Consider the following 20,152-nt stretch of genomic DNA (forward strand, 5'->3'; position numbering starts at 1 on the left):
TAAAATCATGGAAAAAGTTTTAGAGCCTGTATCCTGTCTTGAGTTTATACAACAGAAATTAAAGCACATGAGGTGCCAGAGTCCCTAAGTACTGGAATGCAGGTTGTGTTTTCTTGCCATCATGATCTGTATATGAAAAAGACATCATCTTTAAACTGAGAGGGAGTAATGAAGAGATATGGAAAGGTGGTTGTTTTTCACAAAATAAGAATGTGACAAATGAATCCATAAACAGGACCCATTTCTAGTCATGATCCAATACATGTTTTGTAGTGGTGATATAACATGCTAAAGAAGCTGTGTAAAATGAGGGTCTTTTTACCAGATGCCCAAGTTTATGCCCAAATCTCTAAAAATTCTGGATTTAGAGGGCATGAAGTAATAACTACTGTGACGTGTGGCAGAATCTTTCTGGAGGCCCTAGTGTACCTACTCAACACCCTACTAAATAATCCCATCACTTAGTAGAGAATGAAAACTTATTTCTTTCTCATTATTACCTGAAAGACTATACATTGCTTGTATACAAAATGAGCATCTTCTCCCTGCTCCCCTCTGCACTGAAAATATTGTTTGCTAACATACGACTTGATAATTAAAAAAAAAAAAAAAGTCAGATTGCTAGAAAAGAAGAAAAGAGTTACAGAAACCTAAAAATATGGATTTAGTTCTTTAATTTGTTGTGGGATATATACAATTACAAAGTAAGCAAATTTATGGGGGGTATGACCCTTTCTTTATGAAGACTGTCATGTACTACTTCCTTGGTAAACCCATAAGAACACCCATGTACTTTGTATGTACTCTGTATGTATGTATTTTTAGAGGTTTGCATAAGAATTAAAAAATAATATATATATATATATATAAATATATATAAAACATGACTTTTAAGGCAACAGGGGGCATTGATGAGGCCCTGACTTGTGGCCCTGAAAAAATGCTTACACTAGTAACAGACATCTTTTCAGACAATTAGCTGAAATCTGTTATTTTTAAACTGCCAGATTTGAATTGAGTTCATTGCAATGGATCTAGAGAAAAGTTATCATGGTCCTTCTCAGCTCTGCCAGTGTGATGCAAAAGCACCATGAGCAATTGCTTCCCATACCCTGTAGGTGCCAGGTAGAAAGGGAGAGTGATGTCTAATCCTCTGCCTGGGAGACTCCCAGGGAGAATGCCATGCACTCAGCTTCTTCTGCTGGAACATAGCCATGAAGGACACATGACAGAAAAAGTTTGTGACCTGATATTCCTTTTCTGTAGTTCCTTTCCAGCCCACAGGGAACTTCTGAAAGCAGAAAAGAAAATGCCAAAAAGCAGGTATGATGGCTGAGTATGTAATGAAACAGTCACTCCACTATGCTCAGCACAACAGAACAGGGAGGACGGGATGTTTACCCAAAGAGAGAAGATCTGTAAGCTGCTAATGCAGCAGTGATGACTGTGGCTCTTGCATCTTTTGAAATAACAGGTTTGGACTTTACCCAGAAGCGTGTCCTATACCCTACTAAAAATCCTTCATGTCTTTTTTCTGTAGGAAACACCTCCTCCCAACATCTTCTAAGCAGCATAATCCTTCACGCTTTCATTACATTCTTCATCAGTTGTCTCATAGCCTTGTTTTTGTTGTTTCGTTACCAGGAATCGGTAAATTCCTCTTTGGGCCAGACGAGTGATGCCAGAAGCTACACCAAAATAAAGAGCCTCCTGGAACCTGTCATTCCCGCTGTGCTCTAAGGTCCTTATTTCCACTTGCACAACACGACTTCCTAGTGGGGAAGCATTCTTCGGCGGCCCCACATCAGCCCGCTGCGGGGTGGGAAGGTGTCTGCACGCAGCTCGGCCCTGCTCCCGCTCATACCGCGGTGCCCTATCCACCACCTCAGTCTTCCACAGCAAGAATTGTGTCTGCTTTTCCTTGCAGATCACATCTGCGGTTTGATCCTGAATAAAGCCCTTCTTTGACTAACCTATTTCAAATGGCATTTTAGTACTAATATAATGGGTTTAGGTGGCAAGGGTTTGGTAGAGGGGGGCTGCCGGGGTGATCTCTGTGAGCAGAGCCCAGCAGCTGCCCCAGGTCAGATCAGAGCCAGCTCCAGACGGCTCCAAAAGGGACCAGAGCTGAGCCATGAGTGATGCTGGTTGGGTCTCTGGGACAGCAGACTGAAGAAAGGGAAAACCTGCTGTGCTACAGCAGCTGGGAGAGAGGGGTGTGCTTCCCCGCCACTTTTCCCCACAAACCTCCAAGGAGGGCGAACACAACCCCCTGCCCTCCCCGGCCGGACCCGCAGCGCCCCAGCCAGGCCAGGGAAGGCCCCGGCCGAGCCGCTCCGTCCCCGGGGCCGCCTCCCCGCCTCTCCCCGCCCCGCTCCGCCTCCAGAGGGAACCGGGGGTGGCCTCCGGAGGGAAGCGGCTGCGGCGGGCGGGCGCTGTGGTGCCCCGGCTCGGCCATGCCGATGTGGCGCCGCGCTGCCACGGGGCCGGCGCTGCCCCCCTGCCGGGGATGAGCGGAGCCATGAGCGCGGTATGCCGGGGGCCCGATCTCAGTTTTTTAAGCGAGGACGAAGCCAGGACGATTTTCCAGGTGCTGCAGAGGGACTCGGAGCTCCGGCGGGCGGAGAAGGACAGGGTCAGGTACTGCAGGCGGGGACGGGGCTGCGCTGCCCGGGGAGGGGGACAGCGGGAGCCGGTCCCTGCGGGGCCGGACTGGGCTCGTAGGGGCGGCTCCGAGCCAGGAGACGAGGCCGGTTTGGGCTTTTACTCCGTCGCTACTACAGGTAGGGAGGTGCGGGCTGAACGGCGGTGGCTGGGCGGGGGGAGCTGTGCGGGGCCGGGCGGGCTCCGGGGCTGAGCGCGGGGGGAACCCAGCCCTCGCCTGAGTGACCGGCGGCGCACGGGACCCTCGGGAGTGACTGAGTTAATTCCCTTCTTCTACACGGGTCCGTATGTGAGCCTTATGAAGAAACGGAACAAGTCACCAAAGCTGTGTTGACAGTGATAACAAAAGGTCAACGACTCGGTGAAAAAAGTGTGTTGGAAAATGAGTTATTTACCATTAGAGGTTATCACTTCCTTGAGGGACCTTGTGGGCAGTTTGCAAGGGGGAGGCAGTGTCCCCTCAGATTCACGTGGGCACTTTTAAGAAATCATTCGTGTTAGATATAGAAAGAATGTTAATGAGTAACGTTTCTGACAAGTGGATTTTTGTACTGTGTGTTTTATAGCTGTGCATAGGCTTGCGAAGCAATAGCCTGTTCTCGAATTAAAGGCTTTCACCTGTCACCAACTTCGGTCATCCATCTGTGTACTTCTGACTTAGTTGGCAAAAAAAAGTGGTCTCTCTTCATGCAAAGGCTGTCAAAATAAGCTTATGGTATAAGAGAACGTTTTTGGTGATGCTTTACTGACATAGAGTATACTTTAAATCTCAGTTGAAGAGATACTCAGAAGTTGGGAGAAGATAGGTTTACCATCAAGGAGCCATGCTGTAATCTAGGTTAAACTCCTGGATCTGTCAAAGGCTTTGTATGTGTCCTTGGGCAAGTTTCTTAATCTCTTGAGCCTAATAAAAGTGCTTTCCTTCTCACTCCACTTGTCTACCTGGTCTTATTTAGACTGTAAGCTCTTCAGGCCAGGGGAGTCCCATCATGAGCAGACGGGTGGCAGCTCTGTGGTGTTGCTCTGTGCTACTATAATCTAAGTAATAACAGTGATGACCCTGGAGGGCCAAATCCTGCTGTTCTTATATGACCACAGTGAGCTTCAGAGGCTCAGAATAAAATTGCATTTGCTCCTCTTGGTCCCATATGACTTTATGACTTGGAGCCAAGAGGGTAGGCATTCTTATTACTATTTTGATAATTAACTTTGTACGTATATTTTTCAGTTCAAAGCTTTTAAAATTATGCCTGTGATAATAAAGCCCACTCCTGTGACGCTTTCTAAGTGTGGTTTTGCAGATGTTTGATTTATGCCATGAATCCAGTAAGGTGTACAGGAGATGATGTGCGATGGAAGGAGCAGTTTCATCAATACTACTTTTGTGCATGAAGTCACTGAAGGGAGTTGTGCCCCCAACTTCTCTTGGGCATGGTTGGAGCTGGCCAGAGACAGGGAGCAAGTTAAGGATAACCAGCAGACCCACTGGTCAAGTTTATTCAGTGGCCATCTTCCAGTATAGCATGTCCATGTGTAGACCAAGCTGGCCCAGACTGATGGAGAGAATGAAGAGTTTGGTTGCAGACCACAAGTCAAGTTCCAACAACTGCTTATGCGTGCTGTTTGGTGTCTGGTGAGTGAGCACATAGCTGTCTTCAAAACTCTGAAAAGATCAATGAAAAATTGAATTCTATTCTCAGATACAACTCACTGTGGAAGCAATAAAATAAAACAGGAACAGGCTTTTGTCTTATTACAGGCTACATTTGATGGCTATGTAAGCAAATGTTAACACTTTCAATTTTGAAAGATAAACATTAGAAATAAGTTTTAGGTTCAAAAGACGGAGCCTGACATCCTGAATGGTTTATCTTCTCCAGCAAATGACAATTGTGGTTCAGGGAAGTTGATTTTCACATACATACAAATGTATTGCAGTGCAGTGTGAAGTACCTACCAATTCCTCCTCAGGTGCACTGAGTTTTCAGCTAAATAACTGAGATTTCCAGATGGATATCTACATGTATAACATATATTTCTTACTGCTTACCTACACTGAAAGTTTGATAGGGCCACTGGATGTCTTTTTATCAAGATAGTCCAAGTCTCTGTGAAATGAGATGTATACTGGAGACATGCTTTGGAAAAAGCCAGTCACTTTATTTAGCCCCATCCTCTCTTTCTCTTTTGTAGCCTTTCTCTGGAGCGTGAACGTGCTCTTTCCAGTCATTTGTGCACATTTGTCTAGCTGTGGGCTCAGCCTCAGCCACAGAGCCCCACTTCGTGGTCTCTGTCCCCATTCCACTTGACACATCCCCAGCTCATTCTTTGGGTACCTCCAGCCCTTTCTCTGCTCCTTGGTGCTTGGCAGGCTTCACACCTTGGCGCTGGCAGGACCTCTCAGTTTTGCTTTTCCCTTTATACAGGAATGGCCTGTGACCTGTTGGACCTTTATTTGTTCTTTTTACTGACGGCAAGCAGAGCTGATGCCGTTGGTTTTTTGCCTATTTTCTCCTTTCTAGTGCCCTCCCGTGGCCATGCTGAGCAATGCCTTTGAATTCAAGCCTTCGATTGCCTTTGAACAGCAAACAAACGTACCTGAGCTCCTTCTCCCACGAAACAGGTTCGGAGAAGCTGCAGCAGTCAGCTTTGGTGCAACTCACATGACTGTACACTGCCATATACACTGAAAATAATACAGACAATAATTAGTAAGTACGTATTTCATAATTCAAAAAAAATGCACATTAGTTTTGGACTTGGGTAACACCCAACTTCAGTATTCTTTGTTGTTCATCAAATCCAGTCTCATACATAATACCCACTTGGAGAAAAATTAATTTATCGTAAGTATTAGTGTGGGAGAAAAAAATTGAATATATGGTCTAAAAAACTTCTACTGGAAGTTCCAGCTGAATATGAGGGGGCACTACTTTACTGAGAGGGTGCCAGAGCACTGGAACACGTTGCCCAGAGAGGTTGTGGAGGTTGTCTCTTTCTCTGGAGATACTCAAAACCCGCCTGGATGCCATCATACGCAATGTGCTCTAGGTGATCCTGCTCGGCAGGGAGGTTGGCCTAGATGATCTCCAGAAGTCCCTTCCAACCTTGGCCATCCTGTGATTCTGTAATTATAGTACTAAAAACAGAAGTCTAACTCAGTCACAAAATACTATTTTAATTAACTTGATCAGTGAAATTGATGACGTTGCAGATGCCTCTGGAAGTAGGTTCCTTCTCCCAGATATTCCAATCACAGTTAGATGCCTAGGGGAAGATAGGGAGGCATCCAACTTGTTCAGAGGACAGCATCATGTTCAGATGGGTCCCTAACAATTCAATTTCCATAAGGACACAATGCTTGCTGTAGGTACAGGTAATGATACCACAGGTCGGCTTTCAACACACAGTGAATTAGTCCTGAAAATCATGACATAAAAACACTCCATATCTTACTTGATTTCTGGTTTCAAGGCTTCGGGGTACAACCCTGATCAGGTTCTCAGGCTTTCTTCTACAAGCTGCTGGGGACAGAAATTAAAACACATTTGACAGCTGATATTTGCATGCAAAGCCCCAGTTCCCAGAGGCTTAACAAACCTGTAGTTGCTTCTTTTTTCTGTCCTTTCTCCAAGAAGCCGATGGGCAGGGTAACCAGGGAGGCTGCTTCCAGTCTTCAGGACAACACTTCAGAGCCTGGCAGGTTGGAGAGGGACTGGCAGTCCGAACAGGAAGGCTCAGCAGCCGTGGCGCATGAAACTATAGTATTCAGAGGTGGAGCTGTTGCCTTTTATCTCCGGGGCAGCTCCTCCCTCTGCAGCGTGTGGAGAGGCAGGCAGTGCCAAAGCAGGTGTCCTTTCAGTCGGCTGTGGGGCTTCTGGTGATCCCTCCGACTGCTGAGACTCAGGCTTGGTGTGGAGATGCTTCTCCGGTGCTGAAAGAGGTCAGGAAGTCGAGAGAAGAACAGCTGGGACAAGAGGAGCAAGGAGACATGGAGCCAGCTACATAAAAGAGGCAGCAGGTAGGGGGGCTGTGGCATGGGGAGAGCTAGCTAGTACATTTGCAAGAGATCAAAAAAATGAATAGTTGGAAGTTACAGCACAAGAACTATGGGTAAAGAGAGAGTGGATTTAGGTGGGCAGAAGAGCTCTGAGTTCTTTAATTGCTAACTTTTAGGAGATTCATCAGTTTTGTATAATGGCTCCTGCTATGACTACATACAATGGCCTTCTGCCATTTTAATTTATTAATCCCTGAGAAAAAGGAAAGTACTATTACTTAAAAACGAGAAAATAACACTGAAAATAACAGAGAATGAGTAAGTGAGCAGGGAATTGAACCTACTTCCCCAGTTAGCAGTTTACTAGCTAGATCGTGTTTCTAGAAAAAACTATGCCTGCATTGTGTGAGGAATGTTGTTTGGCTGTTTTTTAGTAGGAAGAATGGAAAAAAAAATATTACCAGCCCTAGAACATATCTTGGGCATCAGCCACTGTTTATGAATGGGAATTGAAGAAGAAAAAAAGAAAAAGGAAATGGAACTTTGGGGAGAAAAGAGCGCTCATTCCTTTTGCTTTAATCTGTTTTGCTTATTTTCAGGCTGGTTTATGCTTTTGCTTTTGTATTAGCATTTGCAGCAAAGGGGAGGTTTGTTTTCATTTTATCCTCCCATTTAAAGATGAAAGTAAAATAAATTAATTGGGAGATACACTCAGCACTACTCACCACTCCTCTGTTGGTGACCCATTAACAGCATGTAAATCACGTGAATCCCCTCCTTACTTTACTCTAGACGGTCTCTACAACAAATCACGTGGACGTAGTTATTTTTTTACAGGAACACAACTGTTCTCACTGCCTCACAGCAGATCATTTACTGAGTTCATCCTTTGTTGCAACTAACTCTTCATTGTATTCTGTTGGCTGACGTTTACTCTCACAGATCTGACTATAGATGACAATAAAACACTGCATAGGAAATGTGTTTTTCCACTTTTTTTCCGTACCCGTAATGTCAGAATGCATTTGTTGTGAAGGTGCAGCCATACCCAGCCCCGTTTTGGTGTTTCCATTATTCTGACTTGCTTACATTTTGAGAGGTCTGATTGTGCATTCTTTAACCCCAAAAGTAATTTTGGCTTATGCGCAGAGGTAGACCTGTTGACCCTCTTGCAGCCTCATGGAGACTAAGAATAACTTCTTGTATGTTAGAGATTTAGATCAGGGGCCCAACTCCTTATAATCAGAATGAATTTTTAGAATCAACCCCAAAGCACTCGTAAGCAGCGTGGGTGAGGAGAGCAAGATACCAGGACACCAGCATTTGGGTATATTGCGGTTTCATTGGCGCACCCTCTGTGAACAAAGCATTAATAAAGAAATTCTTTCATAAGAGATACTCCACCCGGTACGTTTCAGGGCACGATTGCCCTATTGTGTCTTGTTTGTGAAGGAGATGCTATTATTATTTACTCCTGATACTGTGCCACTGGCATGGTTAGTGGTTTGTAAACGCTTTATGAAAGCAGGTCCTTGAAGCCCTGAAGTGCTAATATGCTAAGTACAAATAGAAGTAAAATGGCAGGAAAGACTGTGATTTAAAAGCCTCTTCTCAGTTTGGTAAACAATTACATGTCATAAATAGTCCCACCTTTGGACTCCCCTTGTTTGAGCGCAGGTTGCTTACCATAACTGAAGGCAAATGGTTAATTTGCTTATCAAGATACCGCCGCAGTTGTTCCTCACAGCAATTTTTGAATAATAAGCCCTTTACAGAGGGGCTTGAAGTAGAGGACAATGACTTCATGTGAGCTGAGGAAGGTCAGGTGGATTACAGGCAGCTGTGGGGTTGCAGGGGAGCAGCTGCCATTTTCTCTTTCGGTTTTAGCCACGTAGATCTGTTCTAGGTAACCTGATGTCTGTTAATACGTTTTACGTTTACAGAGCAGGACCCACATAGCATTGCTGACGGACCTCTGGGCTTATCTGTTCATAGTGGACTTATTTCAGTGTTACGACAGATTTCAGTGTTACGACAGCTGTGTGCTTTTTTTGTGTTAGAGGCCCAGGGTTTTCTACAGCATGTGTGGTGGCATGTGGTCCCAGGAAGGCTTTTAACGGTGTGTTGCGTTTGGAGGAGGCTGTCTGGTCCAGCTCTTGTCTGTGTCTGCCTTCCTAACGCTGTCCCGGCACTACTCCCAGGGAGCTGGGGCAGCAGGAGCCGTGGGTCTCCCCACAGGGCCGTCAGGGCAGGGCCTCACCACCGGGGCCCTTCCTACCCCACAGTGGGGGGCAGCCTCAGCCCCATTGCCAGACAAGGCTGTCATGACACAGCAGGGCTTAGACCAGGCTGTGAAGTCGCAGCAGGGTCAGGATGAGGCCCGGCGATGCTGACTGGGGTCAGCTGTGACCCCGTGATGCCAGGCAGGCCAGGGGTGATGTGGGAGCTGAGGCCAGGCAGGGGCATCAGCCAGGGGTCTGGACCCAGAGCAGCAGGGCCGTGGCCATGCACAGACACAGCTGTGACACATCTGGGCCGTGGCTCAGGCATGGTGCAGCAGGACAGCTTCTGCTTAAAAGCAGCTCCCAGGGGAAGGAGAGACATAGTCTTTGCTGAGGCCCCTGGCTTGCTTCACAAGAGCTTTCTCCAAGGCCACCAGCTCTGCTCTTTCCAAGCTGGCCCAGTGCCCGGGCAGTCAAACCGGCAGGAGTGGCAAGGACACGCTCAGGGCTTTTCCACTCTTGTGCCAGAGTTCAAACTAAAGTACACATTTTTAAGTGACAAAAAGTTGTAAAAATGACAATTGGTAATGATGGTTATTATTTAGACTACTTGCTGATGTCATTAGGGGTGCAAAAAAGAAGATACTTGTTGAAATGAATGAGATTTAAGTTCAGGGTTACCTTTAAGCTTGTGGGTAGATATTTTCTAAGTCCAAGCTTAACTAAGAAAGTAAAATTATTTTGGTTTTGTCTACATAGATAAATTAAACCAGGCTACGATAATAAGTGGATCAGGTCAGTTACAGCAGTTCATGCTAGTGCCAAACAGTCTGATTTTGTTAGTGATTTGTTTTGTTGATTTTTTTTTCAGTGGATTTGTGGCCCCGTTAAGGACTCATGCACCTTGTAGGAAGTCTGTGCTCTTCCCAGGTTTGAGCTTTTTAGTACTAATGTTTCCGTGTCCTCAGCACCCTCTGTCTCCTCCACAATCCAAGTCACCGGTACTGCGGAAGGTAGCGCCAGTGAAGTGTAACCTGCGCTGCCTGTCATGGCCATAAAGAAGGGGATGAATATTGGTCTGCAGTGAGCAGTCTTGGAAGGAACTCAAAATTGTTTTCAGGTGCTGACAGCTTCTACATACCATGTCCCAACAGTTTCAGGTCCTTGAGCATATTTCAGGAATATTAAATTGGTAATGCCAGGAAATGAAAACTGTTGCAGAAGAACAGGGCTGATACATAGTAGTAGTGGCTGGATGTCTCCCCTGGTATCGGCACAGCTGTGCTCCACTGGTGTTTTCAGGTTGCGTGTGTCCTGTAGGCTTGTGGAAGACTGCAGCACGTGTTGGAGTCACACCTAAGCAAGGGTTTTGGTGACATTGCGCTTTCTGTGGTGAAGCCTGAGGTGCCGTAGTTTGATAGTTTCGGTTCCTGAGCTGCATAACGTGAAGTCTGTCGTGGGTCCATCTAGACATGCAGCACTTGAATCTCCTGTGGCCCTTGGAGGAAACCTGACTAACAGTTGGGAACAAAACTTACTGGACTGCATGTCAGTACTTCAGCTGACGTTCAGTGGCTTCTATCAGGTTTTGACAGTATTTGTAAAACTGTAAAAAGTTTTTAAAATTTGGTTTTGTTAGTGGTTTATGTGTACTGTGTTTAATCATCCCGTAAAATCTTTTTGCTCTCTGAATCTAATTTTCAAATCAAGTGGAGTTTCACCAAATGGAGTTTCTAGCTTTCAGCACAGTGACCTCATTTTCTTCTGTGTTCTATAACTTTAATACAGGACTTTATAGTCTAAGGACAGATCTCAGTTCCAACTTTCCTATGCTTGTTTTAAATTAAAAAATTACTTAAATTCCTAGTGCCGGCAGTCTGAAACTTTTCACAATATGGATTTCCTGTAAGAAATGTCTTATATAAAGTAGGGGAAAATTAGGAACTTTTCCTGAGGATTTGTTCATGTAAATGTTCACATAAAATGTGTTTCTAATCCTTTGTAGCTAGACTGTTATGTTAACACTGTTAAATGTAATAGCTCTACGTAAATGCCTGCATTTAAAGTTCCTACCTGGAACTATACTCTTTTTGATGAGTCCTACCTCAAAAATAACTAGGTACGTGTATTGGTATTACACTAACTGACCAAATGCATCAAAATCACAGAATAAAAGCTATGAGTAAATGAAAAATGGAACCTATTTGTACATTATTGTATATAAATTACACTCAGTTTAATTTGTGGTTGGAATAATCAACTAAATGCAATATTTCTGCTTGCGCTATCTTTGGATTTCTAGGTAGAGGGGCCTGAGTGCGGAGAGCTGCAGTCTGGCAGAGCTGCAGCAGCATGGCTGGTGGGCTCTGTGTTCTGTTCCTTCCTGTGTTGTGGACTTGAATTAACTTAAAATACACATTTATATGCATATAAATGTCTATTAAAATTATATATATGTATATATGAATTATAGTATAATTCTACGTATGTTTTTATAATATTTCTATCTCCTGAGATGTAATAAATTCAGAGCCACTATAGCAGGGGCTGTGTAAGTATATAATATATATATATGTATATTATATGTATATTTCCAAATGAAAAGCATCCACTGTGTTGACTTTCAGAGTTTCCATTCTTCTGGCTGCTTTCCTTAACTTAAAGCAATATAAACAAGGCTTTTGTTGTGTTACAGTAACACATAAACAGTGTACATACACCGTGACCTTCTATATTACATCTGTTGACCAGAATCTTGCTTCAGATGTGTGTGAGACTCTGCACAATTACCTGAGGTTTCTAAGGTGTATTTTGAGAGCCTTAGGTTCAAGCTTAGCCCTGTGCCAACAGATGTCTAAGGCTATCTGGAGTCTCCAAGTTCTAGAGGTCTGTCTGAGTCCGTTGGCCATCATGCACAAGTCTGCTTGCAGCGATGGGACCTTTGTCTTTATTCGAAACCAAGTTCCATTATTCAGCATTTTCATCTCTCCTGTTTCTTTTGCTTTGTTTATTTTCTCCTATATTGTTAACTAGGAAATATTTTGCATACAGAAAGTCATGCCAGCAATATGAGAAACAGCATCTACATTGTGTGTCTTTGTAAGGCAGTTAAATTTATGACTGACCTGTAGATTACTTGCATAGATGGCTGTCTCTACGTATGCTATCAATGTTTGTAAAAGGTCCCACAATCAACTAGCAGCTCAACCCTGGAAGAGTAAATAGGTCTGCTGTTAATCATTACCTTCAGATTTACTGGAAAACCTAAGAAGACCTGATTCTCAGCCTTGCAGCCCATCTGCCCTTCCTACCCCAGCACCGTCTGTTGAAGCAGGTTTGTCTCAGATTTCCAGACATCCATTCCAGACCAGCCCCGCTGGTCTGGCTGCTCGTGCTGACTACATTGATTAATGTAGTCAAACTGTTCAAAGATCTAAAATTTCACTGCAGATGTGGGACACCCGGTACACATCCGTGTTTCTATGTAAGGCTTCCAGGACAGAAATTAAGGAACCCAAAATTTATTCCTGTCGTACAATGTTTTTGGATTGAAACTACGTCTATCCCCACAAACGAATCAGAAACTGCATGGAGTACTGTATCCATTGTACCAATTCGTGTCTATTAATGCTTATGGAAATCCCTATTAATGAAGTCATCTCATTAGAGATATTAATTACTACAATTCAGAAGCTATGTGACACACTTTAAAGAATGATAGGTAGCCTTCCTTCCCATTGCATCATGAATTTGTTTTGTTATTACCACATAATATTGGTAGGTAGCTTGTGAGTATTGACAGCATAATAAAGTAACACCCTTTACCATGCCCATCTGATTTTGACAAGTCATTTACAGAGAGATTGTAAATCATCTGTGAAACATTCTTGGATTAGAGCTTCCCCCTACTTTGCACTCCATGTAGAGAAAATAGCAGAGAATCAGCCCAACCTGGAGACTTGCTGACATTACCAGTGGCTTTTGACCTCATTCGCTATTGTTGACCAAAGGACTAAGAGCTTTCATATTCTAAATATTTATAAACTCAATGAAAAGTTGTATACTTACAGCCTCTTCTATTTCTTCCAATAGGGCGAAAATAATATTTTCACTGTAAACCCAGGACAGCTGCTAAAAAAAAAAAAAAGCTTTATTGTTAAAAGCAATGTTCTGAGCCTCTGTTAAAGCTTGAGATAGATGATTAATACACCCTCAGTCCTCAGTTCCCATGATCTAGGTTCACAGTGCTCCGTGCTTTAAAAAGTGAATGTTATGAAGACATTCATTGAGCTCTGGATTTCTGAGCTTTAGCTGAGAACTTCTGTTTCTGATCTGCCAGAGCAGAGGGAAGGTATGTATGTGGTCAGCACAAGAATGCCCGTCCTTGCCCCTGTAACTGCCACTGGCAGCTCCTTACAAGATTTTGTAATTTTTTGCTCCAAAGGAAGGTGTCACTGTGCTCTCACCAAGGGCCAAAAGCTTCAATCAGAAATGGAGTGTTGGACTCAGTGAAGGAAAACAGCAGCTAGAACAAGAAGTCTGCAGTGTATTCATTGTGTGTCGTGTCATATAAGAACTTAATGCTTTGGGAAAAAAAAACAGAGGTAACTTTTAGCCACTGTGCATAGGGTGCTCAAGTTAAAGAGTGTAGACACAAAAGACATCATAAATTAGAGTGGAAAGAAGTGTTCAGCACACAGTGGGAGTCCAATTGTAATGTTCCGTGCATGCTGATAATCTCCCTGTCTTTGTGGGTTGAGTGTAATCAATGTACACTTTGCCACTACTTCAGGCTTTCTTAGAGCAGGTGATCGGCTTTAATATAAGGAATAAAACCACTGAATAGAGCGCTGCTCTTTGTTTTGTCTCATGGATATTCTGGCATTTAAATGATATGGGATGCTGCTGATTATTCCTTTGCTGGGAGCTCTGAAGCTTTGAGAAGCGCCACAAGAATTTTACAAATATAACTATAGTAATGAATTAAAGAAGATTCCTGGGTCACATTTTGTGTTTTTTCCTACTTTTTAATTAAAAAGAAGAGAGGTAGGAATGGAAGGACTTTCCTATGAGCAGACAGGGTGGGACCTCAGTAAGGGCAGAAAAGGTTTTCTGCCTTTAATGCATGTATTCCTAGTCTGTATCCATGACACTCATTGCAAGACTTAATGTGTGGCTCTGGTGTCTGTTGTCAGTAAAGTGTTCTGGGGACAAAATGACGTGCTGTTTGCAGCTATCTGCTTAAGTAACCCTACTTGTGTCTACAGGGCTTCTGTCTCCTAAAATGTGCAGTTTGGGTAGAAAAGCTAGAGAGAAGATTATTTCCCTTTTCACTTTCTCCTCATTTCCTTCTGGTTTTGCACATTTTCAGAGTCTCAATATTTAGGGATAATTCTGAGCTGTCAACTTGATACATCAGGGGAAGTGGGATTGAAAACGTATCCCATATAGTTCAATGTTGTTGGGCTGTGAAAGATTTCCCCTGTCCTTAAGGTGAACCTTTCCTGGCACTTCCAGTTACTCCTTTCCATCCAGCATCGTCACCACTAGGTGACTCTCCAGCAGCCTGTTGAACACAGTGAAAGTCAAGCCACTAGATTTGTTGGAATTTGGGGCATGGTTAGAAAGAGATGCCAAACCAACACACTCTTTGGTCTTCCTTGTTGCGGCATGTACCTTTGCCCTTACTTATATTTAGTTTTATTGGTCAGATACTCAGACTAATACGTTTTCTGAAGGCAACTTAGTGTGGTAATGGGCTTTACAAAATCAATATATAATTAAAAAAATAGCAGCAGCACTAATGTTAATAAAAACTATGAAGACTTAGTAAGAAAACAAGTGTTTGGGAAGAAGAGAAAATGCAATCTGGTTGATTTGCATTGACCTAGCAGGTTAGATTCCAGCGTTATTGCCAATGCAACATTTTGTTAATCAAATTAGAGGAGGCCTTGGTTTTCCAGAGAAGGCTTAATTCTACAAATACAAAGGCCAAATGAAAAACAAGTGGCTTTTCAGCTTGGACTGCCTTGTAGTGTGTGCAACCAAAACACTGGAGTCAGTTTACCTCTCTGATTCACGTACTTGTGTATACTGTTTTACATATAATAATGAAGATGACTTGCTTTATTGACATTAGCCAAATAGAAAACAGTAAGAAAGAAAAATAAACAAAAGGTTGCTTTAACGTGAGTAAAAAAATACCAGCTACAGAGAATGAATAATGCCTTAGAAAATGAGCCGACTGTCTGTCTGACATACTAGGAAAAAGTATCTGAGCTCTCTATGCTTATTTCTCTTCCTGATAGGATTAACCTGATACAGAAGCTTCACTGGCACTGTGGAAACCAGAATATTGTGGGGTTTTTTGCTATTATATGTGATACGGTGGATAATAGTTTATTTATTTACTTCAGCTGTGGTAGTCTGACCTGGTCAGTAATACTTCTTTCTCTCTTTGTTTAAATAAGATGGCAACCTGAAAGGATGCCTTTAAATGACATTTTTGTCAAAGTGAAATATAAGAAAATATTCTTGCGTATACTTTATAGAACTATCCATTGCTGCGATGACAGACATAGTTTTCTAGAAAATTAACTGGCCGTGTAAATGATAAAGATGCACAGTTCAACCGTGTGGCATAATGCACACAGCAGTGGGAAGGTGGGAAAGTTGAAGCAAAATGTTGGGAAAGAACTGGTTCTTCAGGCACTGTTTTTCAGCATCCTAGCCTTTTCTCGCTGACAAAGTGAGGAATATGAACAAAGTAAAGACACAAGCTTGTTTTAGGTGGCTGTTTTTGCAGATGAATTGCCCTGATGTAGCTGTTACCTAATGCTTTCGGCACAGGTTTTATGTGCAGTCCTTTCAGCTTTGTCTTCCCAGACACTGAGAACTTTGATCTGATGAGCAAACCCTGCTCTGCTTACCGTCTGGCCTGGCGCAATTCCTCGTGCTCAGTTCTCTCGTGAGGTGTATGGTAAGAGCTGCTTAGTGCCAAATCCTGCTTCAACTGAAACAGCAGCTTCTGCTTTGACAAAAGTGGCATTGAGTTCCCTGGTCCCTGCAAACAGGAGAAATGTCCCCAGATCTCCTATTTGGCAACCCAGTTTGCCTTACGCATTTGTCTTCTGCTCTGTGTTCAATATGAAGATGACAGAGAAAATACTTTTCCTCTTATGGTAGCAATTAAAGCTCCTTACTATCCTAGCAGGAAGTGACAGGGGGAGGGTGCAGATCTTTTGACAATATTTGTGATAACCCACATGAAAGTCTAACGCATACAACCATATAGGTTAGCTTTTCCCTGGAGGAGTCTGTGTAAGAAATACTGGGACATGCTTATGCCAAGAAGGAAGAGATGTTTTGAAAAACACCGCAAAGGAATTGCTCCCAAGTGATTCATTAGTTTAGACGTGTAGGATAATTGATGGGAAAAGTTAAAGAGGTACAGTCTGTGAGGCCATGCTGGATTGCTGCCTGCCCTGGTTTGTGGCGCAGGCTCCATGTGTACCAGGAACGGAGCTGCCTTTAATCCTGCAGCAGCTGACGGTAGTGGTGCCAGGCACAGCGGGGCTGTGTCCTCCCAGGGGAAAGTGGTTCAGAGTGTCCAGGAAAGAAAGGAGGAGGAAGGATGGATGGATGGAGCAGACAGGGAAGTAGGATTAATGTATTTGGTTTAGAGGGTATTTAGGTGTTTTGACACTCCTACGGAGCAGTGTCTCAATATATAATTTGCAATCCAAGTAACAATAGCACTGCCTCAAAGGCAAGTTCATTGCAACTCTGACTGCAGATACCATCTTCTGTTGTAATTGTTTCTCGAGACGGGCTTCCCTTGTAGTTCACAGCCATCATTCGTTGGTACCGTGAGGGGGCATGCAGACGTGACAGAGCAGGTATATAGTGAAATGATGTGGTTTGGCTGGGAGCCATTGCAAATGAGAAATATTTAATAGTTGTATGATACTGCAGTTACAAATATATAAATATTATTCTATACTCACATAACTGTATATGTATAGGGTTCCATGTGTGGGTGTGCATCTGCGTGTAAGTACAAATACGCACAAGCAATTTAAAGGATTTAGTTCATGAGCTGGGGATGGCAGCACAATTCAAAAGCAGCACATGCACACATAATGAGTAGAGATAATGCCAAACATGTACCAGTAAAGATTTACAATGTTTAAATGTTAATGGCAGGGTTTGAGCAAAATTTTTAATGTATTTTTCAGTCGTAGGCACGTTCATGCAATGCCTGATATGGTAGATGCTAGAGTAAGTGTTTTTTACTATTTTTTTTCTTCTATTCACAAAGCATACATTTAAAGCAAATAGATATTTGTATATAAATGATTTAGGAATTCCCCACAGTGAGTACGTTGGAGAACTTGCCTGGGAAAGCAATACTGGAAGGTTATGCAGGGAGCGCGGGTGTGTTTTTGGCTGTTACCGTGAGGTGTCACCCTGCTAAACGCGATCGCACCCATCCGGCCTGCGCAGGGCTGGCGTCCTCCAACCAGCCAGATCCCACAGCTGTACGGACATACAAGCTGACTGCCCTAAATTACTTCATTGCTTCTTAGGTTGGCGAGGAAAACAGTTCATTCGGGTTGTTTTAAAGGACCGCAAGAGGCGGGTTGGGTTGTAGGAGCTGGTCTCCGCGTCCCAGACTTCAGCAGCAAGGCCACGCGCCCCTTCTGCAGGCCATAACTCTGCCTGCAGCCGCCCCACACACACCGCAGGCCTGGCTCTGTGCGCTTCGCTCCTCCTCAGGCCTTGGGTCCCCTTTGCTAAGGCCGCGTGAGTGAGGTCATGAAGTTGGAGCACGAGAGCACTTCGTTCATCTCCTCCTCCGAGAGCACTTTGTTCATCTCCTCCTCCTGTTTTGTATTACTGCTAGGCTGTTTTCCGTGCTGCAGATGGCGTTCGTTGTGCTTAGTCATTCCCACAGTGCGGCAATATCTGTGATGATTAACATTTTTGCCTTTGTAATAAGTTTATTTGAAATGTCAAGCGCTCGTGCATGTGTCTGTTGATCTTCTTCAAGAGCAATACTCATTTAGCAAAAATGTGTCTTTCCTGCCCTCCTATTCTTCAGAGGCCACCAGATGAACAGTAGGTGCTAGTGTGGACGATACAGTCTGTATCAATTCCAGATGGACGTACATCCATTTCCAGGCTAGACATTTAATTCCAAGTTTGTTTTGTGAAGTAATGTTGTTTCAATGAGAGAAAGGGAGTTTTTATTCAAGTTGCTAACTGATACACTGAAAGAATAAACATATGTGTCTGTTCCTGGACATGGGTTTTACCACAGGTTAAGGCAGAAGATTTACATGAGCGCCTCGGTAAAACATTGGTATTACATCTCCAGGCTGTGCACAAAGTCTTGCTGTGTTGCCATCAGAGTAGGCTGGGGTGTGGATTTGCCACATTTAAATTTGTACTTTAGGCACTTGTGTAATGTAATTTGAAAACAAGTAAGTTGCACTATCCGGACTTCTTTGCAAGTGTACATTATTCTTTTATGTCCACATAAACAGTACAATCCTGTGACCTCTTGGTATAAAAACTGAACCTGCTACTAAGCAGCTTCTTCATTTGAAGCCACATGTGCGTACCTTGTTCAGTCCTCCCGTCTGCACGGTAGAACATCCATAATCATTGCTAGCTGCTTACATACATATTAAGCACAGGCAGGATCGCTATGCAGCAAGGAAAGAGGAAAATGTGATAAACTCGTTGGACATGTTGCATGTATACCTATTAGCTGAACACAGTATTCACTTTTTCTCTTTACAGAGAAAGCGTGTGGTGGGCCCCAGTGAGCTTCCTCGTGAAAGTCGGAATAATCTCATTACTGCTACTGCTTAAATGAGTGGATAAATATTTTAAGAATTGCTTTGTTACAGTATTATTTATTTTAATTCGATTATTGCCTGAACCTAATCTTACTTTCAATTAGTTTTATAATGCTTATGAATTATTACCTCATTTTTCAAGGAAGAAGGATGTGCTTTGAGGCAGAGAATAATGCAAGCATATGAGTAGTCCAGTTAAGCTAGTCACACAATCTCATTGTTAAGCTGGAGAGCTCTGCTCTCACAAGAGTCTTTCATGTGATTGCTCTGAATATATCACGTCCCACTGTATTTTCTTTTCAGACCTACTACATGTGGAAATATACTTTAAATACTTAAGCAAAAAAAAAAAAAAAAGCAAGAAGAGTACTAATAAAATACCTGCAGTACCTCAAATGTCTTAAGAATAAATTGTATTGATTTTTTTTTTCCTTTCTAGAAAACTTCTGGAGAGAAAGAAGTCTGAAACAGGTCTGCAAGGGGTGACTGGAGAATGGTTTGAAGAAATACAAAGAAAAAAATTTCAGAATAACACTGATGTCAATACAATGCTAAAGCCACCATTAGAGCATCAGCTAAGGAACAGCAAAAAGACCAGTAAGTTGCATTTTCCCAGTTCCTTAGGTATATGATAATGGTCACCAAACCAACGTCTTAGAGCATTTCAGAATTTAATGGCTAAGGAGTTTCTGCCATGGCATTGAGTTTTTTCTCACGTCAACGTTTTGCCAAAAATACGTTTTCAAAATGAGCATGTATCTTTAAGCAGATTCTGTTAAAAGTAGAACTGTGAGTCACAATAGAAAATCTGCAATATTCTCATTCCATAATTGCTTTTACTACAGTGAATGTAGCGGTGGTTTCCCAGTTGATTTTGTACAAAATCTGTTTCAGCCTTACCTGGTTTTCTTAAAGAAACTAAAAGCACCTAAATGACATTTGGAATAAGTAGGTAGTCTGGGTTTGGGTGAGAGACTGTATTGGCAACCAACTTTTCCTGGTGGCACTGGGTAAAAGGCACACCAGTGCTGATTATCAGGGCAGGGGACACAGTCCGGAAAGCTGGGCTGGCTGAGAAGCAATGGCTAGAGATCTCATTTCGCAGGTGGTGTTGCCCATCCAAAATGCACATACACAAAAACCATGGTAACTCTACCAAACACAGAATCTGCGTTGTCTTTTTCATCTTCCCTCCAGGTAGTTTTCATGCAGGATATATGCTTTTACTCTATTCACATTTCTGCACATTTTTCGCTGAGCTCTTCCCATTGGAGCCTCGTAGCAAGTAGAACCATTTCAAAAGAACTGTATTTCAAAAGAAAAGTGAAAGTACTAAGAAATTTTGTGAAGCTACAGCCCTCCACAAAACCTCTCTCTTTTCTCTCTAGGTACCTCTCTCT

The 20,152-nt window shown here is 43.1% G+C and overlaps 1 protein-coding gene and 1 long non-coding RNA gene across 4 annotated transcripts in view; one reads left to right on the plus strand and one right to left on the minus strand.

The window, feature by feature from the left end:
- The first annotated feature begins 2,388 nt into the window (after nt 1-2,388).
- EXPH5 (exophilin 5) overlaps nt 2,389-20,152 on the plus strand; it is a 34,538-nt gene continuing 16,774 nt past the window's right edge. The window contains exons 1-2 of one of the 3 annotated variants that reach the window (XM_048047052.2): nt 2,389-2,640; nt 19,192-19,349. In XM_048047052.2, coding sequence (XP_047903009.2) covers nt 2,510-2,640; nt 19,192-19,349 — 289 coding nt within the window. In that variant the 5' untranslated portion in view covers nt 2,389-2,509. Of the gene's footprint in view, nt 2,641-6,546; nt 6,686-19,191; nt 19,350-20,152 lie in introns of those variants that run through there. The other 2 variants (XM_013188159.3, XM_048047054.2) reach the window with 2 other exon arrangements.
- Nucleotides 3,963-6,399, minus strand: LOC125179894 (uncharacterized). Its single transcript, XR_007157929.2, has 4 exons — nt 6,265-6,399; nt 6,121-6,185; nt 5,263-5,350; nt 3,963-4,327 (listed from the first exon to the last, which is right to left on the minus strand). It is a non-coding gene; the product is annotated as an uncharacterized lncRNA (long non-coding RNA).

The sequence above is a fragment of the Anser cygnoides genome, chromosome 1 (genome assembly GCF_040182565.1).
Source record: "Anser cygnoides isolate HZ-2024a breed goose chromosome 1, Taihu_goose_T2T_genome, whole genome shotgun sequence".
In the NCBI taxonomy this organism is placed as follows: domain Eukaryota; kingdom Metazoa; phylum Chordata; class Aves; order Anseriformes; family Anatidae; genus Anser; species Anser cygnoides.